General features: G+C 41.6%; 1 protein-coding gene across 1 annotated transcript; it reads left to right on the forward strand.

Annotated features, from left to right (window-relative positions):
- The first annotated feature begins 446 nt into the window (after positions 1-446).
- On the forward strand, positions 447-10730 carry LOC110201675 (uncharacterized). Its single transcript, XM_020977509.2, is given in 5 exon segments — positions 447-799; positions 4571-4697; positions 5640-5798; positions 7806-8966; positions 8969-10730. Coding segments are annotated over 5 exon segments (2571 nt in total). The 5' UTR covers positions 447-775; the 3' UTR covers positions 10069-10730.
- The last annotated feature ends 15771 nt before the right edge of the window (positions 10731-26501 follow it).

Raw genomic sequence — 26501 nt, forward strand, 5'->3', positions numbered from 1 at the left:
GGGGTTGGTTATTGAATACAGTCATGTCTGTCCACTGACAGACTCAAGATGCAGAATGAGGCATGTTTCAGGACATGGCCAATGGTGAGTATTTGTTTTGCGTGAATAAGCATATTTGTTACAAGAGGTTTTTTTCCCCCCCAAGGGGAAAAGGTGGGATGGGAAGAAGAGAAAATATATTTTTGTTCACTGAAAAAATAAAATTTAATCTGGTGCAGCCTTAGGTCTCCCTACCCTGAGGTCCCCTGGAAATTTATAAGCGGCTCTAGGGCCAACTATGACGTAAGAGGCTTTGAGAGATGCCTTGAGTACCTCCACAGCGGCTGGATCTCTGGTTTGGAACTCCTCCGACACGCCTTTACTCCTCCACACCGGAGGGGGCGCTGTGTCGCGGGAGTCTCCAGTTAAGTGGCAGCGTCCCAGGCTGGAGGGGAGCTGGAGTCCCAGGATGCACGCGTGTACCCGGCAACTGCTGCGGGTTGCAAGGGGAGATCAGCTGGGGCTGGAGCTCTGGTGCTCGGGCGCCCGGGGCAGCCCAGCTCGGGGCCGGCCCTCCGGGGGCTCAGAGCGGCCCGTGACGAGCTCGGCTCCCCCGCTCCGGCCCCTGGCTCCGCGTCCTCCTCGCTGACGGCCCCTTCCCCGGCCGGACGTCCTGGGCCGGGCCGCTGGAGGATCGGGGCGGGAGGAAGAAGGAGGAGGGGACGGGGAAGGAGCGGACCCTCCGCAGCCCTCCCCGTCGCAGCCTCCCCGGGGTCCGGGCGCGACACCGAGGGCCATGGCCGCGGCGGCGCCTGCTCCGGTGAGCGCGGGCCCAGCTGGGGAGCGGGCGGGCGGGGGCAGGAGCTCGGCAGCCTCTGGGTATCCCCAAGTCGTTGCGGCGTCCGGGCGCCTGAGACCTGCCGCTGCGCTCGGGCAGTGCAATGCGGAGACGTCGAGATTTCTACTTCCCTTCGCCTTGATCCTGAGAACAGCCTCTTCAGAGAGGCAGTCACCGGGCGAGCCAGAGCCGGGAGCGCCCCCGAGCTGCGAGGGGACCCCATCCTCGGGACTGGGGGTGCAGAGGCAGCGGCGCATCCTTCCCTCGAGGGGCTGACTTTGGGGAGGGGGCGGGGAGACGGGGCGCAGGATCACCACCTGCGCTCAACCCGAAGATGCTGACAGGAGCTGATGGGAGGCTGAGTTCAGGAGGAGAGGACAGAGGTTAGGTTCGGGCCAGTTTGGCTGGTCCATAGAGTTCGGGGGCTGCTTGGTATGGTGCCAAGTTCGGCTTCTGTGGGCAGAGGGGGAAGGAATGGGGGATGTTTAGCTTGAAGACAAGACTTGGAGGGTGGATAAGAGGGTGATTGCTCTCTTGTTGAAGAGCTGGTTTTTTTTTTGGAAGCATTTAACTATTTTTAAAGCACTTTATTATAGGCATTATTTAACCATTATTGTCCCAAAACCCCAAGAAGGCCTATTATCTAAGCTGTGATAAGCAGTTGGACAATTTATAGCACTTATCCATCAACCAGCGTCATCCTCCTTCTCTCTCATACACATGTGTGTATATATATGTGTGTACAGCCATATCTCCATGTACACATAAACACATGGATATGGATAACCCCTTCCACCCCACCACCAAAATTCATTACTCACTTGTGAGAAGAGAAAAAGAGTGCGACCTGGACAAGTCACTTAACATCCTTGGATCTCAGTTTCCTCATTTGTAAAATGATGTGGTTGGACTGGATGGCTTTCAAAGCCAGCCTCAGACACTTGTGTGACCCTGAGCAAGTCATTTAACCTCTGTTTGCCGGTTTCCTTGACTGTAAAATGGGAATAATAATATCAGCAACCCCTCAGGGTTCTTATAAGGATCAAATGAATAATATTTGTAAAAAATACTTATCACAGGGCCTAGAATATAGTAGGCATTATAAGTGTTTCTTCTTTTCTCTTTTGAGAGCCAGTCTAACTGTAGATCTACAATCCTATGGAATATTGCATATGCTCTCAGACTGGTTACATGTATTAGTTAAACAGGAACAACTAATAGAGTGACCAAGTCTGACAGTTTACCCACCATTCTTTAATGTGTGTCCGTCTGTATGCCCACATGTGTGTCTTGGACCAACGTGGAACTTTGGACAATCAGCTGGGCCCAGAATTGAACAAGAAGAAAAGGGCAAGCTGGATTGTCTTTTGGAAATTACAGAGTTCTTTTGATTACCCAAAGCTTCTACCTAAAACAAAAATCCAGTTTTTTAAACACCAGTGATATTCTGTGATGCTATATGGCTACAAGTCATGGAAGTCTGTAATTTCCAAAGAACTGAAGTTGAGGATCACCCCAAAAGCCAGTGGAGAGTTATGTGGTATGTGGGAGCACTCTGTGATACATTACAAACAAGGAATTAAACAAGAGAAGAGATATAAAGGATATCTTCAAAGAAACGTAATTGAAGAAGTTTGGCCAGTAAAATAGATTGGGGGAAAACTGATGACTAACCTATATAATGAACCCCTGATGACAAATTTTTGGGAGACCAAGGATATGAATCACAGACTAGGCAGGCACAGATGAGTTTCTTTCTGCATTATTGGAGGGTAATACTACATCTACATTAAACATTCTGTTCTGGTGCTTAGCACAGTGCCTGACACATAGTAGGTGCGTAATAAATGTTTATTTTTTAATTGGTTGTCCAAAGTACTAGAAAAATTATTAAAAGGAAGTGATATTAGAGATTTCTGTAGTAGGATTATAGTTTATAGATCCATTAATCATAGATCCATTTGAACACTGAGGAATATAACATTTGATTTAATGCTCCCATCTTGTTGAGGTAGGACAAATCTTACAGTTGAAACCAAGATTCAGAGAAGACTTGGCTAAGGCCAGATGGATAATTATTGTGCAAACCAATATATAAGAGAACTACAGGCCCTTATTACTTCCTGCCTAAGTCTTCTGATTTCTAGTACAGTATGTTTTCAACTACATTTCATTGGAGAGTTATAAATAAAACTTAAAGGTCATGAGGAGAGACTTTTTAAAAAATTGCATTTGGCAAAATAAACATGTAGAAACCAACGGCACACGACTAATAAGTAACGTTCTCATCCTTGTATATATTAGAATGTATTATGTATTTTTTACATAGTTATGAGTAAATGTAGGAAGCATTGTGGTGTAATGGATGGAGCTGACCCTGAGAGTCAGGAGACTGGGCTCAAGTCACCCTCTTCAACATATGCTGGCTGAGTGAACCCAGGCAAGTCACTTAACCTCTCAGTGTCCAGGACAACTCTCCAATCAACATTTAGCACCTACTGTGTGCCAGGCGCTGTGCTAAGCGCTGGACCATAAATTGCAAAGAAAACACCCCTTTGCATTTGTAGAGGAAATTTCTCATAAGGAATTTCCTACATCAAAGAAATCAGGTTTGATCCCTTCCCATAATCAGTAAATAAAGTCTATATCCTTTCTCTCTTGCCTACCCCATTTTGCATTACTTTTTCCATATTTCTCTTTTTTTCAATGGTTATGGGCACCATTGCCTTTGATGTATGACAGCCTGTTTAACCATTGCTCAGGCATTGAACATTTACACTGTTTTCAGTTTTTCATTAGCTGGGATTTTAAAATTTTAAACTTTATTTATGACTTTTGTTTTTTATATCACAGTAAGTATCCCACTTCCTTCCTCTGCCCACCACCAACAGTGAACCTTCATTTTGTAACAAAGAAAACCCATTAAGCAAAACTACCTGACCATATCTGATAGGTAGGCCTGTGGTCCTTTACATCTCTTTTAGATGGTACTTCACCACTTTTTCTCTAGTTGGATCAAGACTGGTCATTGCAGTGGCTGCTTGTAGTAATATCTTTGTTATATTAATATAGCCATTGTAGATTTTATTATTTTTTAAATTATGGGCCTTTTGTTTTTATATTACTTTCATTTTCAAATATCTCCCCTGTGCCCCACAAAGAGTCATCTCTTATAACAAAGGAGGAGAAAAAGTGGTTAAAAACTAGTCAAATCCTACATTCTATGAAGTGATCCACATCCATAATCTCCCATCTCTTCAAAGAAGGAAAGTGTATTTTTATATTTCTTGTTTGGGACCAGGCTTGGTTAGTACAATTTTGTAGTATTCTATTTTGATTTTCTTGTTCTTTACATTTAGTATTTCTTTCCATTTTTTGTTCTTTCCAGTGTTGCCCTTGTGTATATTGTTTTCCTGGTTCTGCTTAATTCACTTTCCATCAGTTTATGTGAATCTTCACATGCTTTTCTATATTCTTCAATTGCCATTATTGGAATAAATTTGTAGCCACCTCTTTGGAACAAACAACTGCAAAGTATAAGAACAGCAATGTCGGGGCAGCTAGGTGAGGCAGTGGATAAAGCACTGATCCTGGAGTCAGGAGAACCTGAGTTCAAATCTGGCCTCGGACACATAACACTTACTAGCTGTGGGACTCTAGGCAAGTCACTTAACCTCAATTACCTCACAAAAAAAAAAGAACAGCAATGTCATTGATAAAAACTACATGTCAATATGGTGCTTATGATTCCAGGTCCCAGTGAAGTTTGATGATGTGGCCATATATTTCTCAGAGCAAGAGTGGGATATCCTGGATGATTGGCAGAAAGACCTTTACAAGCATGTGATGAGGGCCAATTACTCAACCCTGGTTTCCTTGGGTAAGTTGTATTTATTAAAAAAATTTTAGACAACTCTGTAGAATTGGAGGGCAGCTAGGTAGCACAGTGGATAGAGTGCTCGACCTGGAATCAGGAAGACTTACTTTCGTGAGCTCAAATCCAGCCTCAGAAATGTACTAGCTCTGTGACCCTGGGAAAGTTACTGTTTGCCTCAGTTCCTCATCTGTAAAATGAGCTGCATAAGGAAATGGCCAACCACTCCAGAATCTTTGTCAAGAAACCCCAAATGGGATCATGAAGAGTCAAACACAATTGAAAAACTTGTGAACAACAACAACAATGGAATTGGATGGTGGCTGTCCAGGGGAAGGCTCATTGGCTGGCCTTCAGTCAGGTCTGGTAGGGAAAAATAATACAGTGCTTTATCTTATAGGAGCCTATGATTGTTGAAAACTGAGACTCAGACCAATAAAATAAATAAGAAACTATTGGCAAATAAATTGCCAAAACTATATAATGAAGAAACCAATTTGGTGGCATATACTGCACATACTATAGGAATTCTGATAAGTGAGAGATTAATGTTTATTGGAATAGTTGGAAAGCTTTGTGAAGGGGTAGGATTTTATTGTCAGTGAGAATGAAGGAGGGCTTTTTGAGATGGGAGAGCATTCAAAAAAACCAGAGATGGGATTTAGTGTGGACATACACTCTCTCTCTCTCTGTCTGTCTCTGTCTCTCTCTCTCTCTCTCTCTCTCTCTCTTTCTCTCTCTCTCTCTCTCTCTCTCTCTCTCTCTCTCTCTCTCTCTCTCTCTCACACACACACACACACACACACACACACACACACACACACACACACGGAAAGAGATTGACTTGACTGGTATGATGAGTTTGTATTGAGGAATAATAATCAATACATGCTTTCAGACCAAACACCCAGGGAAAATAAATTGTTTCTATGTGACCTTTCTTGACAGACTATACCATTCCCAAGCCAGAGTTGATATTCCGGATTGAACTAGGAGAAGTATTATTTGTCGGGAATTGGGGAGATTTGGAACAAGCAGAAATAGGAGTCAGCCTGAATGCTTATGAGCATTTCAACTTGAAGGTCACTGAGAAGAAACTGTTTAGGGGTAAGTGAGAACAAATCAGTATCACTTTTCCTAGGCTGCAGTTTTGAGAATTTTGAGACATTTGAGAATCATGGAGCTAAATGTTCAAGGGTTCCATAGCCCTTGAACTAACGTTTCTCATTATTCTGAAAACTGTTATCTCTATTAGATTGAATAAGGTGAATATTCCTCCATTTTTCTTGTCATGTTTAGGGAACTTAGACTTCTTAACTCTAAAAATTAAAAATGTTATGTGTTAGAGGCAAATGGAGTAGTTAATGAATGCTGTTTCATGTTGGCAATTCCTTCCCAGTGGACCATTGGCCAGGATGCCTCTCCAGAGGTGTCAAACATGCAGCACACAGTACATTGAGTGTAGCCTGAACCAGATTAAAATGTAATTGGGAAATGCTTAACAAAATAAATAAAAATACAATAAAACATAGATAACATTTCATTTTAAAACTAAGTCAATATGTGGCTTACAGGGACCTTTACATATTGATTAATGGTCTCCATTTCTATTTGAGTTTGATACCAGTTCTCTAGACCACTAATATTTTGCTCCCATAATAATATAACTGGGTTCTATGGGTACCTGGCCAGCTCTTCTAGTAAGGGAGTAAATCATGTACCTAAAACCAAAATAGGACTAAAGCTATAGCTAAGACTGTAACAATCAAAAGAAACAAGTTTGAGCCCTGTTGTATTCCTTTTCCTAGGGAAGACAAAATAGTTGATAATTTCACCTGGATTAAGCAATAAACAGGATGCTTTATCCTTGTTAAAGGGAAAAGAACAGTCTTAAAAGACTTGAGCCTAGGAAATGATGGATTTATTATATCACTGTAAAGAATTATATAATTATAAACTCATTATTATTGCTGGCATCATTATGTTGTATCAATAATAATAACAATAATAATAAGTATACTTTGTAACTATGTAGTTACAAAACAGTTTTATATACATTATGGCATTTGATTCAATTCAACAAATACAAAAGCTTTTATAGTTTGTGCATTTACTTACTTTTTAGTTGTTTATACATTTACTTATTCTTGATTTTCAGGTGAAGTAAAGTTTAGAGAAGTTAAATGACTTGTCCAAAGTCACGCAGATTTAAGTGACTGGTTCGCCTTGCGAGCACATAGCCAATATTCTTTTTTTACTACCTGTACTACCTCAGCTTTGATTTAAAATATGGCGCTCCAACCCCCATTTCAACAGTTGCCACTGTTCCTTCTTGTCTCCTGATCTTTAGCTGGGGAACATCTTCCGTATCAATGTGGCCATCTGCTCCAACACAGGCCTCCTTGGCAAAGAGAATAAACATCCTCATTTTAACACCTTTGGTCTTTTGATAAGCTTCTATTCACTATTTTTGAAAGCCTGGTGGTCCCTTTGTTCTGTCTTTTAGGAAACATTTCTTAAGCAGTGGTGAAAACAGGGAAGGAATATAGTTCCTAAAACTCCATTCCTTTCCATAGGACCTGGCCAAAGGTTGGGGTCCATACACCTCTGCCTCTAAAAACTCACCTCTCGTATTTATTATCTTTAGTAGACTGACTGGAAACAATAATAAAATGCATTTTAAAAGTGAAAAAAAAAGTCTGTGCAGCCTGAAGAGAAAATGTAACAACTATGTATATGATTAAAATACCATTTTGTTATAACCCATAGTCTTATATTCTCTGGATTAATCTGTTCAGCTAATAGGGTTTGACTTATATTACTGGACACATAGAAACCTTAAGTCCTTATTTTTTGTCACTATTATCCCTGAGTATGCTTTTCACATTTAAATTGGGTGTCAGCAATCTGGTTATATTTGGCTAGTGATCAGGGATTTGGGGGCAAAGATAGCTTCTGTGAGAGAGAGAGAGAGACCTAGGAAAAGCTAAAAGCTGGATTTCAAGGATGGCTCAGAATAGACTTTCTCAAGCTCAATTGTAAAATGGGGAAATCTCTTTACTTCACTCTAAGACAGACTCAAGTAGTAATGAGATCTTTTCTTTTTAATTCCAGGGAACCATGGAGCTGCAAGAACAAAAAAGGAGGAAGGTGATTTAGATGTCCTTCAAAGGCAGGGCTCACAGGAAAGGAAAGAGATTTCCTCCAAATCTTATCAAAAAGCCGCTGTGGAATATCTGTGCATCCAAGGCACACAAACTCCAATTCCAAAATTAGAGGACTCCACTCAGAGTGGCAGATATGAGAGCCACAAAACTTTTAGCTTACCCAATCACCAGGAATCTCCCTTAGGGCAAAAAATTTGCTCTTACTCTGTCATTGGGAAAAATTTCCAAGCAAAAGGGCATCTAGCGAAACACCATGGCAACCACACAAAGAACAATCTGTGCACGTGCTCAAAATGCAAGGAAAAAGTTAGAAAGCAGTCTGGCTTACATTTGCATTATGGGAAGAAGTACTTCCAGTCTAGTGAATGTGAGAAGAACTTTAGCTACAGTGTGAACCGGCATTATCGCCAGTTCGTACCTGTAGGGAAAAAACTATTCCAGTGTTCTGAATGTGATAGAAGCTTTCGATGGGAGGCTGGTTTGAAATCCCACCAGAGCCTGCACAGTGGAAATGGACAGTTTTCCTGCAATACGTGTGGTAAGGTTTTCATTCGGAAAGCTAGGTTTATCACCCATATCAAATTACACACAAGTGAGAATCCTTTCCATTGCCCAGTATGTGGCAAGAGGTTTTTTAAAAGAAAGTACCTCCTCAGACACCAGCAGCTACATTCAGGAAAGAGGCCCTTCCAGTGCCCTGAGTGTGGTAAGACCTTCTGTCGAAAATCCTACATGAAGGCCCACCAGCGCTTACACAGCACAGAGAGACCATTTGCCTGCACACAGTGTGAAAAGGACTTCACTCACCAGTATAAACTCACTGAACATATGAGGGTACATAGTGGAGAAAAGCCTTTCCAGTGCCCTGAGTGTGATAAGAGCTTCAGTCGGAAGTCCCATATGAAGGCACATCGACGTTTACACAGTAGGGACTGGCCTTTTTCCTGTAGAGAGTGTGGCAAAGGCTTCACCCAGCGGTACAGACTTACCAGACATATGAGGGTGCACAGTGGAGAAAAGCCCTTCCAGTGCACTGAATGTGGGAAGAGCTTCCGACAGAAGGCAAGCCTTCTTCATCACCAGCTTATGCATATGGGAGACATAGCCTTTCTTTCAAGTGCCCAGACTGCAATAAGAGCTTCCACCAGAAGAAAAGTCTGCTCAACCATCAACTCATGCACACAGGTGAGAGACCCTTTCAGTGCCCCAAGTGTGATAAGAGATTCCGTCTCAAGGGTAATATGAAGGCCCACCAGCGCCTACACAGTGGGATCAGACCATTTTCCTGTGGAGTGTGTGGTAAGGGTTTCACTCATAAGTCTAAGCTGACTAGCCACACCAAGGTACATACGGAGGAGAAGCCCTTTCAGTGTCCTCAGTGTAACAAGAGCTTCTGCCACAAGAGGAGCCTAATTAACCACCAGTTGGTACACACAGGGGAGAGACCCTACCACTGCCCTGAATGTAACAAAAGCTTCTCTTCTAAGGCCTATGTGAAGGCCCACCAGCGAATACATAAGGGAGAGAAGCCATTTTCCTGCAGTGAGTGTGGCAAGAACTTCACCAATCAGTTTAGGCTCACGGAGCACATCCGAGTGCACACTGGGGAGAAGCCCTTCCAGTGCCCTCAGTGTGACAAGAGTTTCCGTCAGAAGAGAAGCCTCATCAACCATCAGCTTGTTCACACAGGTGAGAGACCTTTCCAGTGCCCTGAGTGTAACAAGAGTTTCCGGTGGAAGGCAGGAATGAAGGCCCATCAACGGCTACACAGGGGTGAGAGGCCATTTCAGTGCCCTGACTGTGACAAGAGTTTCTCTTTGAAGGCCTATCTGAAGGCCCACCAGCGAATACACAAGAGGGAGAAGCCATTTTCCTGCAGTGAGTGTGGCAAGAACTTCGCTGATCAGTTTAGGCTCACGGAGCACATCCGAGTGCACACTGGGGAGAAGCCCTTCCAGTGCCCTGAGTGTGACAAGAGCTTCCGTCAGAAGAGAAGCCTGACAAACCACCAGCTTGTACACACAAGTGAAAAACCCTTCCAGTGTCCCGAGTGTAACAAGAGTTTCCGGTGGAAGGCTGGAATGAAGGCCCATCAACGTCTACATAAGGGGGAAAGAGTGTTTTCCTGCAGTGAATGTAACAAGTGTTTTTCTAAGCAATCTAAACTTGATGAACATATCCGAGTTCACAGTGGAGATGAGCCCTCCTAGTGACAAGCTTCCATTTAAAAAAAGGAGCCTCAATAACCACCAGGCCCACCAGTGTCTAGGCAATGGTGAGACACTTCTCCTACAAGCAAGGGAGGCAGAGGCTTCTCCCAGCAGTCTAAGTGCATCCCCTGCATGGGCTTACCCACTAGGGTCATGCCCTAGAGTTTCCCAAGCGAGCTAGAGACACTGAGCTCAACAGCACTTTGGACCACTTTGGGTCACTGGAACTGAGACAGAATTGGCAACATCAAGGATGTCCTTGAGCTTCCAGAGCGTTAAATGTGTTCTTTCTCCGTCCTCAAATTTCCTAAAGCACTTTGTCAAATCTCTCCACTGCCTCTAGTACACTCTCCTTTGTGTATCATACTTATCTTATGTGCATGGGATCCCAACCCTCCCCTTTAATTTTGACCCCTCCCTCCCAAATGTAAGCAACTTGAGGGTAAGGACTGTTATTTTTTATCTTTGTGTCCCTAGCATCTAACACAGCACCTTGCACACAGTAGGCACTTAATAAGTGTTTCAATTGTATGTGGCAGAACTGTTGGCTACCTGACGAGCCATGGCAGCTGACAGCCTGGGAGGTAGAAGTCCAGAACTGAGGACTTTTGTTATGCAAAGATGATGGGCCACCTAGTAAACTTTGAAACTTCATATTGCAATCATGCTTCCTGTTCATTGCTAGAAAGTCATTTGGTCCCATAACCCAATTCCTTGCATCTTTTCATAGTACCACTGAGAAGCTTCTCCAACAAATGCTGAGAACATCTTGAAACTGGAATCCAAATAGGAAATAAAAAACTAGCAAGGATAGAATCCTTCCCCTGAAGTCTGGAGAATAGAGAGAGTAAACTATTCTTTACGTTACCCCTACACTGTGCCTGACTTCTCTCCTCAGGCCTATAACTGCTATTGAAAGTAGTGGTGGACAAGCCACTTGTGCTTAGGTTCAAATTAAGAGGTACCGAAAGTAATGACACTCTAAGGCTGAAGACTTAGAGTTTTAGACTGAAGGAAGGTCTATTCAAAGCATGCCTAGGATCAGGCACTATTCAGTGGCCTCTTGCTCTAGAGGATACATAGCAGGCCCTGAGTTGATAATACAGTTCAATCAGCCATCACTCAGCTGGACTGAATTTCTGATTACTGGGGGCACAGTACACCCCATAATTAATTTTCTTAAAATGCATGGTAGGCAATCAGAACCACCCTCCCATATTCTGAGTTGACTCAATGCTCCTGTGACAAGATATTATACAAATCTGGCTGGATATAAAACTATTGGTAGTGCCTTTGAGATATATTGTGCCCAGTCCTTAAAGGGAAGTAGAGGCTAAGAGAAGCTTGTGACAGGTGACACCCATATCTTCTCTTGGAGGGGACTATATGAGCCAAGAGAAGCTAATTCCTAATAAACTGTAACTTAAGTAGAAAAGCAACAACTTTGAACATGAGCATATGCTCATCATAAGGATAGTTAATGAAGTCAGCCCAGTAATGCAAGTATCTTCCACAGTCCCAGTCCTTGATTGCAGTAGACTTATGTTTAGGAGATATAATTAGACTATTAGGAGAGGTGTAAGTAGGTAAGGTTGTCTCTTGCTGGCACTGTGATTACCTATGTCACCATGGACATCAGACTGTAAGGTCCAAGGCCTGGGTGTCAGGACCAAGTTGTTCCTCTTACTGGGTTAAAGCCTATATTGTATATGTCTCGGAGCTGGAGCTAGTAGGGGTAGACCTTGAACTATTTCGTTAATTGCTGTCTTTTGACGCTGTCTTTAATGCTAATATCTGCTGGTGGAGGCCCAGGCTTGTGTATGTATAGGTTCAGCCACTGGAATACTTTCCAGGTATGTTACATAGTTCCTTTTGGGGGCTCTTAAAATTTGATGCTTTTTTTAAAATACCACAACCATTTACTAATCTCTCTCTGCCATGGAAGCCTGCCTTGTAACAAAAATGGTTAAGCAAAAACAACTGTGTTTGGCAGTGTATGCAGCATTCTGATTCCATAGTTCCCCATCTTGACTGAGAACAAAGTGTTTTGTCATCTGTTCTTAGGACCAAAATTGGTCACTGTAATCTTGAGTTCTTCCTTTTAGTGTTATTTTCACTTATATTATTGTGGTCATTGTGTATATTGTGCTAGTGTTGGTTACTTTGTTCTGTCAGTTTGTGTAAGTCTTTCTGTGTTTCTTGTCTTTTACAGTGCAACAGTATTCCATTACATTCCTCTACCACAATTTGTCCAGCTGTCCCCAGTCAATGAGCACCTACTCTGTTTCCACTTTTTTGCTACCACAAAAAGCACAACAGTTTCTTAAGTAAACTGTAAACCTACAACAAGCATAAAACCATATGCTAACATAAAAATTCCTAACAATATGATGGATAGAACACTTGCTAGAAATACAAGTAAAATCATTGTCTTTGCATTCTAAGGAGAAAATCCCATCAGGAACAAGAATTCAAAGTAGTTTGTTTTAGGACAGATGTTGTCATCTGGTCTTGGTTATAACATTAAGATTCTGCCATTGGCTGGCGAAACTGCTAACACTATCTGCAGATCAGGGATAATGTCACCCAAGAAGAGATTAATTGAAACATCTGTCTTGTCCATTCACTGTCTTTAACACTTTGGGTGCTCGTACAGAAACAGAGGAAATTGAATCCCAAATGGGGTCATCGGAGTAGGACACACAACCTATCAAAGATTCTGGGACTGAACTCATGCCATTGGATTCACTGGCTTTCTGGATATTGCCTAAGTACAGTTACTGGTCCCTGATTCCAATATGAAGGTAGCTGTGCTTATTCACTCATCTACCCAGGGTGTCCAAAGGAGGGCTCAGACATCCTATTATCCAAAAGAGCCCTCAAACAGCTGTATACCAAGCTCTCCAGATTCTAGGGAGGGAGAGAGGGAGGTAACCTGTGACATAGGTCATCTCATGATACATAGACAAACTCCAGAAGGTACATCCAAGTGATTTCCCACTGTAGATCTCTTGCCCTCCAGTTGAAGGCATTTTGGCAACTCAGTCCAATTTATTAGGACCTTGCTGTCGGTTGTCAGGGCTGCCTGTGCAAAGCCTCAGACCTGAATCTCTTCCAGCCTTTTGGGGCAGAGTTGTCAGAAAACAGGCCAGTCTTAGACCCTTTTCATTCAAACTCCAACTGGTCCCAAATGCTCCTAAGTTGTACATGGATTTTGTGAGGAAGGAACCTCTTTTAGAGCTTGCAGTACCTAGGAGTAATTTGCCCTGCCTGCAGTAACCATGAAGATATGAATTGGCCAGTCTAAATGTTTTGCCACCAGGCTGCATTCTACACCATAGTGTGAGCTTCCCTATCAGGCTCACATAGATTAGTGTTTTTAACTTGGGGTGTGAGCAGCGACTTGCTCCAGATAATCTGCTGGGTTGCTATTACAACCCTGACCCTGTATGTACTACCTGTTGAGGGCAGTGAATATTTGAGAGCATTCCCTGGTTTTACTGATCTCCTATCTAAGGGACTTAGTTCTGTTCAATCACTCTCTAAAGTTGGCAGGGTTCTCAAAGGAGATTTTAAATTTTCATTTCTCATCTTGGTTTGAGGAAGAAGGCAAAGATACTGGCCGAACCTTGTTTCCATTCCCTTAACCCTTTATTTGTGTCCTCATTTCCCTGTCTCTCATACCACATGGCCAGTGAGATACAGTCTCTGTGGTTATGGGTGTGAGCCAACCAGTGAAGTGGAGGCCAGTAGGCCCACGACTTGTGAAAGAATGGAAACGTGATAGAGAATATCCAGGTTATGAGTCCAGTTTTACAGTGTCTGCCCTGACCAGACATAGTCTAGTTTGTTTCAGGCTATGCTAATTCAGGAATGTTAAGCAAGATAAAGCGGTAACTAGTATAGCTTACTGGACTGAAATGAATGCATATAAAGACATATCTCCAAGCTCTGGTTAGAGTGGCTCCCTCTCCTCCCATTAATACCATCTCTGCCCTCAAAACCACCTCGTGAAGTAGGTGCTACAGACAGTATTATAATTTTACCACTTTTAAGTAAAGGAAAAATAGTTCCCTGGAAGTGACAGGCTACTCGTGATCATGCTGCTAGTAAACAAGAGATAAATATTTAAGCCAAAGCCTTTTGACTCAGAATGTTCTTGCCTCCACACCATAGCTGTTTGTTTATCCCTAGCATCCATAACAATACTGTGCACATGGTAGATGCTCAACAAATGTTTATCAAAAATTGCAAGTGTTTCATGTTATGTAGCTGAGCCCTCATGATACACTAATCCATTTATCCCTGATGGAATTCCCATTAATGCCTACCCAGCCAAAACAAAAGACGAAAGTTTATAAACCAAGCACCAACATTAAAAAAAAAGCTTTTATTGTCACTCCAATAACAGCTTAGTGGAATGTGCATCCAAATTATGTATATCTTTAAAAGATTGTCACTCCTAATTCTGGTATTCTATGTTGCTGATATTTTAAAAAAAAACTACTGCAGAAAATAGTTACAAATATTAAAGTAGCAAAGCCATGGCAGCATTGTCCTTCAATCACTATCCATAACAAAAATCAACAATTCCATGGGTAATATATGTTGATATAGTAAATCTAATCAGTTTTTGCAGTCGAAGGCATTGCCAAGCTATTGGAATACAAAGACTAAACTAAACTAAAACAGTCCCTGTCCTCAACAAACTTGCATTCTACCTAGAGGTACAACATTTGCATGATAAGTATAAGATTATCCAACTTGAGAGTAAGCACCAGCATCTCGGGAGGAAGGAAACAGGCCGTTTACTAAGACCTGCTGGGTGTCAGGCACTGTGCTAAGTGCTTTTTACACTTCTCATTTGATCCTTACAACTCTGTGAGGGCTATCATGATTTCCATTTTGCAGCAGAGGAAACTGAGGCAGATAAAGGTTAAGTAGGTTTCCCAGGACCTTCCAACCAGTTAGGCCAAATTTGAACTGGGGTCTTCTGACTCTAAGCCCAGCACTCCATGGTCTGTACCACCTAGCTCCTCTGGGTGGACTGGGGTAATCAGGAAAGGCTTTTCATTGGAGAGTACACCTTGAAGTACACTTGAAGGCAGTGAAGGATTTTAAAAGCAGAAAGGAGGGAGTGTGTTTCAGTCCAGGGGAACAGGAAGGTCTGAGATAGGAGTATTGAGTTGAAAGACAGCAAGTATAACAATTCCACTGAAACAGTGGATGAAGGGCCTTATAGGAAATAAGCCTGGAAAGGAGGCCTAGAGCCAAAGGAAGAAGGACTTTAAATACCACCAAAAATTTGTATTTTCTCTTTGAGGCAATTAGGAGTCACAGATTTCTTGAGCAGGGAAATGAGGCCATCACTCTAACCAGGACAGATTATTTTTGGCAGCTGTGGAAGATGGATTAAAGGGAGAGACTGGTAGCAAAGAGACCCGTTTTGAGGAGATTTTAATACTTTAGGTTTGGAGTGATGATTGCTCACATTAGCCTGGGAGCTGTGCATGGTTCTGAACCTGTAGCTGGTAGGAAATGGAAGGACCATTGAACCTAAGTCTTCCCATCTCTAAGGCAATCCACCACTCCAGTCATGCTATTCATTCATAACCAGTTTGGCTTTTGTTTATAAAGTGGAAATATTCCCTCATTAATGTTATTTCTGATTGGTTCATATACACGATTAAGCTGTTTACAGTGACTAAACCCTCCTCTTCAGTAAACACCTGGTGGCTATGATTTCAACAGGATATAGCAGCGTGTTTACCTTGCCTTAAAGAAGTTTATTTGAGAATGACTACACACCCCTCAAAACAGTAAAAAGTGCAGCCTCTCATCAAGCGGGTACCTGTTTCCTCCCCTGTATTTTCCATGTCTCTTCAGCTGCTAAAGATAGAAATACAGAGTTTATAACACATTGTGAAAGATAGCTCTCAGAGATGGATAGTATTGTGAATTGAGAAAATTTTTTTTTCTAAAAGCTGCATCAGTCATCTCTCCAGCTTCTTAAATTCAAGTTTGCAAGTGTGTACAACAAACATTTATTGAGGACTTACTATGTGCCAGGCACTGCACTAAGAGCTAGGGGTACAGATAGAAGCAAAATAAAAACAAAAAGATACGTCCTGCCCTCGAGGAAGTTAAATTTTAATGAATGAAGACAACACATTTAAGGGAGCTGCAAGAGGGTAAGGAGGTCAGTGGGAAAATCAGAAGCAGAGCCAGGAAAGGAATGAAAGATGGCTGGCCTGGGCCCTTCTTGAAAACAGAGGTTCCAGGAGGCATTTACTTCTCCAGACTAGAACTTCTGGATAAAAAGGCATGTAACTCTGGAAGATCAGAGGAAGCTGACTGGCCCATGAAGGAAGGCATCAAGCAGCAGCTTTGCCTGGAAAGTAATGGGAATTCAAAGGAATTGCAATGGGAGCAGCGAGAAGAGGTGAGAGGAAATGACAAAGAGGATCGCCAAATCTGAAAGCTCACCTTTAACTGGGGACTGAGCTTAGCTACCCTACATTGACAGGACCCAACAGGACCCTGAATTGGAGGTAGCTGGTACATTTGAAATCCTACTGCACTTGAGTCAGAAAACTTGGATTGGAATACCAGCTCTGCCTTCTCTGAGCCTCTTTCCTCATCTGTAAAATGAGAGAATTGCTTTCACCTCTACATCTGTGCTCCTTTGATTCCATGGTCACATCACAAGCATAGTTTAGTGATAGTAGATTCCAAAATCCAGAAGGCTATGGTTGTGACCTAACTTTGTTATCAAGGTCCTGAACACAGGCCATACATGGAATGTATCTCAGGATATAGCCTGTCTCTACCTGTGCTGCCTTCACTGAACATCAGACAAGAGAGCTCAACTCGTGTCATTTCCTTCTCATTGTTAGCAGGCATCTTCAGGGACTTATTTGGACTACTTAATAATGCCCCAGGAAGCTCATCATTAGGAAATATCATCCTGCCAGATCCAGCCTTGGTACTCACATCTCATCAGTATCCTCCGCCTCTCTGACTAGGAGAACTCCAAAACCTCCATTTAAGAAGGGGGCTGAGGTCAGCCATTTCTTCATTGGTTGCACTTTTTTGGACTTCTCTGTCAGGCTCTCCCCTAACCCTATACCTCCTCTTCTTCTCCCCTTTCAGCTTCTTTTTGTGTTTTGTCTTCTCCTATTACATTGTAAGCTCCTTGAGGGTAGGGACTGTCTTTCATATTTGTATTTGTATTTGCAAATAGTAAGCACTTACTAAACGTTTATTGACTGACTCACCTAAATTTTTATTCATTTTTGTAGACTGTCAAAGCTGAAAGGGACCTTAGAGATCATCTAGTATAAACGAAATGAGCATTTTACAGAGAAAAAAACCAACACCCTGAGGTTCAGAGAGGAGTGATTTCCTCAGAATTATATATTAGTAAATAACAGTCTTTGGGCCCAGGGCTTCTGATTCCTGATGTTGTGCTCTTTTTACTCTTCCCTCAACTGTTTCTGTAACTGGCTCTACAAAAGCTAGAGGAGGCTTCTCCAAGGTGAATAGCTCTGTTAGACACCACGGCCAATGTGTGTTTGGGACAGGGTAAAAAAGGAGTCAGAAAAACCCTCTTTCCCCAGAGAGAATCCATTCACAGGGGATAGGTTCTTCTTCCACTGCTGGCTCTAGGCTTTAACTACCTCAAACTCCTCAACTATTTTTCAGGCTTAGCTGTTTAAAACACCCAGAGGCATGGCCAATTTATTTCCTTGTCTATTGGTTAGGATCCCTTTAATTCCATTGGTGAAGGTGTTCAACCTTCATAAAAAGGATCTGGAATACCTATCTCAGCTTCTTACTAACTGCACAACTTTGAATAAGTCATTTAATTCCTCCATGCCTCAGTTTCCTCAGTATAAAATGATAGAATAGATTCAGTGGCTTTCTAAGATCCCTTCTAGGGGCAGCTGGGTGGGCAGTGGATAGAGCACTGGCTCTGAAGTCAGGAGGACCTGAGTTCAAATGCGGCCTCAGACCAAACACTTGACACTTACTAGCTGTGTGACCCTGGGCAAGTCATTTAACCCCAATTGCCTAAAAATTAAAAAAAAAAAAAAAAAGACATATATGTTCTGGGCAGCTAGGTGGCGCAGTGGATAGAGCACAGGCTCTGAAGTCACTTAACCCCAATTGCCTAAAATAAATAAAAAAAAATAAAGATCTCTTCTAACTCAGTTCCCTCAGTATACAATGAAGTAGTTAAATTCAGTAGCTTTCTAAGATTCCTTCTAGCTCTGAATCTGTGATCCTCTCCACATAGATAGGCATCACTTGAGATGAGAAGCAGTTTCAATGAGTGTGATCCCTGGCAGCAGAGAAGAAAGCAGGCTATGAATTCAGAAGAGACCTAGCCTTAGCAATTGAAAGTTGAGCTAGGGAGCAAAAAGATGGCAAACTAGACATTTTCACTGATCCTCATAACCTCACCAAAATAGAAATTATGTACCAAAGAGAAAGCAATTTCAACTGTCTTCATTGTCTAGTTTACAGCAAATCCAAAAGAAGGTAACCCCCCCCAAAAAAAAACCCACCAACAAACCAAGAAACTGACACCCACTGACCCTGAGCTCACTCGGCACCCTTCTCACATTCCACAGTACTGAAGAGACTAAATTAGCAGACCAAGGACACAATACAGGCTTATGTCAAAACCCACCCCTGCACCCTTGAACTGCTAAGGCCAGGCCAAAGAGCTGTGTGTGTGTGTGTGTGTGTGTGTGTGTGTGTGTGTGTGTGTGTGTGTGTGTGTGTGTTGGGGCTATACAGCATTCCACCAAACCTGAGGGAAAGAGAATAGCATTCAGTTGGAGCCAGTTCTGACCACTCAAAAGTTAGTTGGGGCAGAGACCTAGACTGGTGAACTGTGAATTGCCCAGTGTGGGAAGAGGTTGAGATGCTTTCAGATCTAGCCCCCAAGGAAACCATAGTCAGAAGAAGAAGGAGTCAAGAAATGACAAGGAAAATAAGGGAAGAAAATGACTAAGAGTGTAAAAGATTTCAAGAAGAAGAAAACTCAAAGACCTTGAACATAAACAGAAAAATCAGCAGGAAAAAGTAACAAGAAAAGGAAACATATTCTCTAAATCTAGTAAATTAGTTCAAGCATCTATGAATAAATATTAAAAAATAAAGTAAAATGATTCAACACTTGATGAGACAGAGGATTTTATGGAATTTGGGAACAGGGAGACACAATACCCTATTCCTGACTGATTTAAAAGAGAAATGAAAACAATGAGAGAATTTATGTCTTACACAGTAAAAATAATGAACAGAATAGAAAAACTTGAATCTGCAATGACAAGCCTTACCAAAGAAATGAAAGAGAGAACAATGGTTTGGGAATGCAAATACACATAAGTGAAGGATGTGATGAATGAAAAGTCTGAGAGACATAGTTTCTGGGTAATTACTAATCAATTTATTAATTATGGCTAATAAATAATAAAATGAGGTCAGCGGCACTCCCAGAAACCAAAGATGAACCTTAGGGAATATTGATTGTTTAAAAAAGCCTTTGGAAAAGGGGCTCTACTTGAGGGTGGAAATCGGCTGTGATTGGTCAACAATCAATGAGAGAGTGGATGAAGAGGTGAGCCAAAAAAGCCTTTAGCTCCTTCTGCTGAGGACATGAGGCTCAGCTGCTTCCAGCTTCTTGGGCAAAGGCATCCATCTCTACCCAGTCAATGAACAAAGAATAATGGTGAGGTAAGAATTCCATTTAGATAAGATTTTCTTTGTCAGATCTTCCAGATGTGTAGGGACACACCTAAGATTGAAAAGCATATACCCTGGAAATTTGGACAATCTCATCCATCAGCAATGTCCTTCAGAAACTGACTGAATAGCCTACAAGGGGCTGGTTTCTGAATGAGGAAATAGGAAGGGAAAACCTTAATCCTAATTTAATAACTGGTTATTAATATATAAGAAAAATACTCATTTCTCTCAAGGACAGCCTAGAAGAAGAGAAGCAAAAAATAACATTAGAAGAAAATATACTAAAGACAGGTATAATGAAGAAAACAATAGAAGAGAATTGTCTAGAATCCTAAACACAGAAAATGAAATTCCAATTGAAATAATTCACAACTCACCTCCAGAAAAAACCCAAGGTTGTAAATTCCAAGACACATATTGATTAAATTTGACAATTCAATTCAGAAACAAGTTTTGCAAGCCATCAGGAAAAAGACCTTCAAAAACAAAGGAAAGGACATTAGAATAATATAAGATTAAGGGGCAGCTAGCTGGATAGAGTGCCAGGCCTGGAGTCAGGAAGACTCATCTTCCTGAGTTCAAATCCAGCCTCAGACACTTATTAGCTGTGTGAACCCCAGCAAGTCTCTTCACCCTGTTTACCTCAGTTTCCTTATCTGTAAAATGAGCTAGAGAAGGAAATGTCAAACTGCTCCAATATCTTTGCCAAGAAAACTCCAAATGGGGTCACAAAGAGTTGGACATGCCTACAAGTGAATGCTTCTTTTGTGGAAGTACATTACAACATGGGAAGATACATACAAGTAGGGCAGGGAACAGGGGGATAGAGAGGAGTGAGTGGTGTATTAGGGTCAAATCAAGGGCTAGTAATAAGGAAAAGGTGACCTCTGTGTACTCAGAAAGAGAATAAGCTAGAGAGGAGTAGGTGAAGAGGAAGGGGAAAATGTTGAAAAGGGAAGGAAAGGAAGGAGGCCTTACTTTGGAGGTGAGATGAGGTTACAGTGATGAATGCTCCTTTTAGTGAAGAGAAATGCTCAGTGAGGAAAATGAGGACCTTACATTAGATGAGGACTGGGAGATTTGGTGCTTAAGAAGTCTACTTGTCCTGTGTCAGCTCTCAAAACAAATAACCAAGAAGTCACAGGAGTTATGTAATCTCTGTTAACTCTAAAAATACCAAAGAGTTCACACAGCTCACAACCACAGTTAACTCTAAGAAATAAAATAAAATAAAAACAAAATAAACACAGGAGCTAACAGTGATCATAAACAGAAAGCTTTCGTTATTCCATTGGAGGAGGGAAACTAGACACATGTGTCAGGGCCCCCCTAAGAGGATATCTACTTTAGTGAGGGCAAATCTTAATATATAATAGCAATGGCTACACAGTGAGCTGTACCCCTGCAATGAGGAGTAGCAGCAAAAACGAGACAAGTATAATTCATATCAGGACTTTATGATCAGAATATGGGTCCTGCAGGTGCTTGTCCGAGCTCAGGGGCCACTTGGTGCTGCTGCAAAACAGTTCTGGGATTTTGCTATGGTTGAGATCATCCAGAGGGTGAGTGCAAAGGATTGTCGTTATGCCAAACTCAGGGCACAGCTTTCTTGGCAAGCCTTAGCTCCGGAAAACTGGGTGTCTCCTAATAATAAGAAGAGAGGGGTGGTCTTGGCATGGGGACCCTGACACCTTGGGGGGGGGGAAGCCCTGGAGGCAGCTAGCACCTGGAGGAGTGGGAGAGCATAGACAGAGGGAGATTTCCAGGCAAATGTAGAAAAAAAAAAGGTCAACAACAGAGGGTATAGATCAGTAGTTGGCTGCATAATCAAGAACTTAGTTGGGAAGGAGCCCTACCATGGGCCAGTGTCTTCTCTGACACCTGCAATAATTGGCATTGCTCTGGGAAGCAAAGCACAATGGCAAAGGGGAATCTATGGGGCAAGCTTCCTAAAGTAGTGACAGAAAATGCCTAAAAGGGAGAGCCGAGAATGGATATATTGAAAGTTTTGACTGTGTGAAGAATACAAAGAAGAGAGAGAAACTAGATAATTATATAGGACAAGAATCAGAGAATGGACATCGAGAGTACACAGACAGAAAAGATGGCTAATGAAGCAAATGAGAGAAATCCTTTTTGGAAAAGGGTACAAAAAATGAAATTTAAAAGTTAAAGAACAGGACTAGCTGAAGGGGAGGGGAAGAAGGAGAAATATCCAATGGCAAGGAGGGATCAGGAAAGAGGAAAAGAAAGCTGGAGGAACAGGGCCACCTTAAAAAAAATTTAAGTAAAGTAACTGAAGGAACTTAATATTATGTTTATAGCAGAAGAAGGAATCTAAAACTGAAAAGCTCCTACCCAGACAGCATTAATGCATCTAGAATAAGAAGAGAAGTAGTTGAATGGAGAAAAAAAATCTTTCAGATTTCTCTGATAAGGGTTTTGTATCCAAGATATATAAACAATTAATAAATATATATGACTAATAGCCATTTCCCCAATAGATAAATAGTCAATGGAGGTGAACAAACAGTTCTCAAAAGAACTGCAAAGTATTCACAGCCACATGAAAAAAAAATGCTCCACATCACTAATAATAAGAGAAATGCTAATAAAACAATGATGAGATTTCACTTTATACCCTGCAAATTGGCAAAAAAAGACCAAAAAAATGACAAGTCAATGTTGGAGGGGCTGTGGAAAGACAGGCACAATGACACATTATTTGTGAAGCTATGAATTGGTACAAATACTTTGTAAAGCAATTTGGAATTATGCAAATAAAGTGACTACAATGCCCATATCCTTTGAACCAGAGACTCCATTACTGAGCTTATACTCTAGGAAAGCCACCGATAAGAATAATTCCCCATATATTCCAAAATATTTATAGCAGCACTTTTTGTGACAATTAAGAATTGGAAACAAAGTAGATGCCCATTCATTGGGGGATAGCTAAACAAACTGTGGTACATGAATGTAATGAAATATTACTGTGCAATAAGAAATGATGTGTATTAACCCTATATGAGCTGATGCAGACTAAAGTAAGCAGAGTCAAGAGAACAATGTACGTAATAACTACATCAATGTAAGTGGAAAGAACTATAAAAAAGTAAGCATAACAAAATTATAAAGATCAACCTGGACTCAAATTAAGAGATATGAGAAAATATCCCTAATTTATCCCTTCCTGGACGTAGGAAATCCCCGGGAATTACACATTGCACATGTTTTCTGACTCTTTCAATGTATTGATCACTTAGGCTGACCTAATTTTTTCCTTTTTACTCTACAAAAAATACTATTGGTCATATGGAATGGTTTTCAGGGGTGGGAGGGAGGAATAGATAGATAGGATACTATCATGAAGTGGTGTAAGAAACAGAAAATATCAATAAAAACTTTAAAAAATAAAGTCAAGCTACAGAGAGGAAAGATACAAGGAGGGAAAGAACTCTGAAGCCTGGCAATACTGGAGGAGTGAATTGCCTGGACCATATGCTCCCTACAAGTCTCATTGGTATTGTGCAGTTTATTCCCACTCTTCCCACAAATATTGAATATATTTATGGGAAAGTACATATCCTTGGTTTATGGGGGAGATGTTTTTATAGATAATGTTTTTAGTATTCCATTTTAGTAAATGTCCTTATTAAGAGCTAATTGTATGTACTGGTTGACTGTTGGGGGGAGAACACTTATGAGCTAAAGTAGGAGTACAGCTCCTCAGCGTAGTTTTAAACCTAAGGGAGTAGCCATCAGTGTGAAAACAAATAGGGGGAAATCAGAAAATGTATTTCTCATTCTTTCCATTCTGCTTTCCCTTACAATGAACTACCTCTCAGTCACTGTCTAACTACTAGCTGGATTACTATGTAAAACTCTACTATAGATCAGCAGTGATTTAGAAAATAATCCATGATAACATTTAATGAGAACCTACACATAGTCATTGGAGAAATGGTGACTATGTCTTTATTCATTTACTATCCCTAAATTCTTTGGGAGGTAAGAAAGAAGACCCGAAGCTCCAGAATTCCACCAGGATCACTAAGCAAGGGTATAGCAGAACTAGGATCATGGCCAATCTCATGGAAAATAGTGAAATAGAAGAAGCTTACCTTTTTTCAAATTAAATTTTCTTTTTTTAAATTATGAAATTAACAAATATATACTTGAACATATCAATAGACAAAAAAAGAAAATAGGATTCTATATCATACCATGAATCTTTACTATATGTAACTTATTATTTAAAAGAGTAGAGTATATTAATAGGGCAGCTAGGTGTTGCTGTGGATTGAGCACCAGGCCTGAAGTCAGGAAGACTCATCTTCCTGAGTTCAAATCTGGCCTCAGACACTAGCTGTGTGAGCCCAGGAAAGTCACTTCACCCTGTTTGCTTCAGTTTCCTCATCTGTAAAATGAGCTAGAGAAGGGAATGGCAAATGACTCTGGCATTTTTGCCAAGAAAACTCCAAATGGGATCACAAAGGGTTGGAAACGCGACTGAATAAACTACATATGCCAGACATTGTACTAAGTGTTGGGGATACAAAGACAAAAAAAAAAGCCCCTGCCCTCAAGAAACTTACATTCTATTGGACACTTAGAAGTGGCTTTGATCATGGTTCAGAGATCAAACTCGCTCTGGATTTAGGTGGGTTGGGTAGGCCCTTGACTAGGCCATATCACAACAGGTGCTGAGATGTTACAGCTACTACCACTTAAGTTGGCCTCAGTCCTATGCCTAGCATTCCTGACACTTTTGAGACAGTTTCCGTCTCTTTAATATAAAACTAGGGTAGGATGACCAAGGCTATGACCTTCCTAAGTGGTAGGTCTAGAAAGGGCACAAATCCTGACCCCTGCCCTTGTGAAACAGTTAAACAGTTGCTGTGTCCTTGATATACAAGTAGGGTAGGGCAACCCAATCTTTGTCTCTCCTTTGTGTCCTGGAAAGAGAATATATCCTGATCCCTATAAGATAGCTGTTCTCTCTTTGATATATAACTAGGGTAGTGCAATCAGGGCTTTGTTCCAGGGCATCAGATTTGAAGGATGCTGACAGCACTGGCAATCCTTCCACAACATAGAAACAATGTAAGTCTGTCACACTGGGGTAAGTTTCTCCCCTAACCTGCACTACCCTGCTCCTCCCTGGCCACTTGGTAGCTTCCCTAGCAGTGGCTTCCCTCACTCCAGATTTTCAGGGTCTCTGTCTCCAGTAGAGAAGTATTCCAGCCTCCTCCTCTCCTGAGGATGCCTTCCTTGTGGCTTACTTAGTTTGTGGTACCTGCCCTAGGCACAAAAATGCCTCCTTACAGTTCTTCCCAGTCTTCTAGTATCTGACTCTGTTATTTGATCATAAAGGTCTGCCTCAGTCTTTTCTTTATAGTCCTTATACCCCTGAATTCTGACCTCTATACCCAAGTCCTCAGGTCCTGCTGCTTATTATGCTTTACTTAGTGCTACAATGATTTACATGTCTACCGGACACAGAACATGGTGTTAGGCCTGGGAGAAACACAAACTTGAGATGAGGCAAGTGCCTGACTCTGTTAAATCTTATAGCGCAAGTACAGGGATTTGACACATACCTTAACCCTGCATTAGAGGCTCCCTTCTGACATTAAGGGCCTAAGTATACCTTAAAGGCTTTGTTATTTCTCTAGCTTATTGCCACCACCCAGATAATCTGGAAATTTTAGTTTCTCCCATACATCTTAGGTGGTCACAAAACTCTCCTTAGTATAGTTCTTAACCAGGGGTCTGTGAATAGATTTTAGGGGACTCATAAACTTGGATGGGGGGGAAAAACACGTCTATTTTCAATTATCTCTAACTGAAATGTAGCATTACCTTCAATTAAAAACATAGGCAATGATACTGTTTATACTCATTACTTCTAAATTACTTTAGTTATTACAAAGGTTTATGGGGGAGATGTTTTTATAGATAAAGTTAGTACAAAGCAAACTACAGAAGCTTTAATTCCATTTCTCACACATAACATCTCTTTCATCCATCCCCTTTGCTCTACTCATAGAACTACCATGTTAGTCTAGGCCCTCATCACTTCTTGCCTAGACTATTGCAGCAGTCAAGACCTAATTGATCTCCCTGCCTCAAGTCACTCCCCAGTTTAATCTCTCTTCCACACTGCTGCAAAAATGCATTTTCTTGAGTGCAGATCTAGCCATGTCACTCACCTACACAATAAACTCTATGGGCTTCCTATTGCTTCTAGGATCAAATATAAACTCTTTTATTTAGGTTTTAAAGCTCTTCTAAACCTGGCTCCAACCTATCTTTTCAGCCTTATTAGATATTACCTCCCCCTCCCACACTCTATCTACCTCCAGCCCAACTGCCCTGGCCCCTTCCTGTCTCAGTGCCTTTGCACTGCTCACCTCTCCCCCCAAGAATGCATTCCCTTCTCACTTTTCCTTTTTTTCCCTTTTTTTTTAAAGGTAATTGGGGTTAAGTGACTTGCCCAGGGTCACACAGCTAGTAAGTGTCAAGTGTTTGGTCTCAGGCTGAATTTGAACTCAGGTCCTCCTGACTTCAGGGCTGGTGCTGTATCCACTGTGCTACCTAGCTGCCCCTCCCTTCTCACTTTTGAGTAATAGAATCCTTCTCTTCCTTCAGGGTCCTTCTCAATCAATACC

Source organism: Phascolarctos cinereus, unplaced genomic scaffold (assembly GCF_003287225.1).
Source record: "Phascolarctos cinereus isolate Bilbo 61053 unplaced genomic scaffold, phaCin_HiC Scaffold_1;HRSCAF=81, whole genome shotgun sequence".
Classification (NCBI taxonomy): Eukaryota; Metazoa; Chordata; class Mammalia; order Diprotodontia; family Phascolarctidae; genus Phascolarctos; species Phascolarctos cinereus.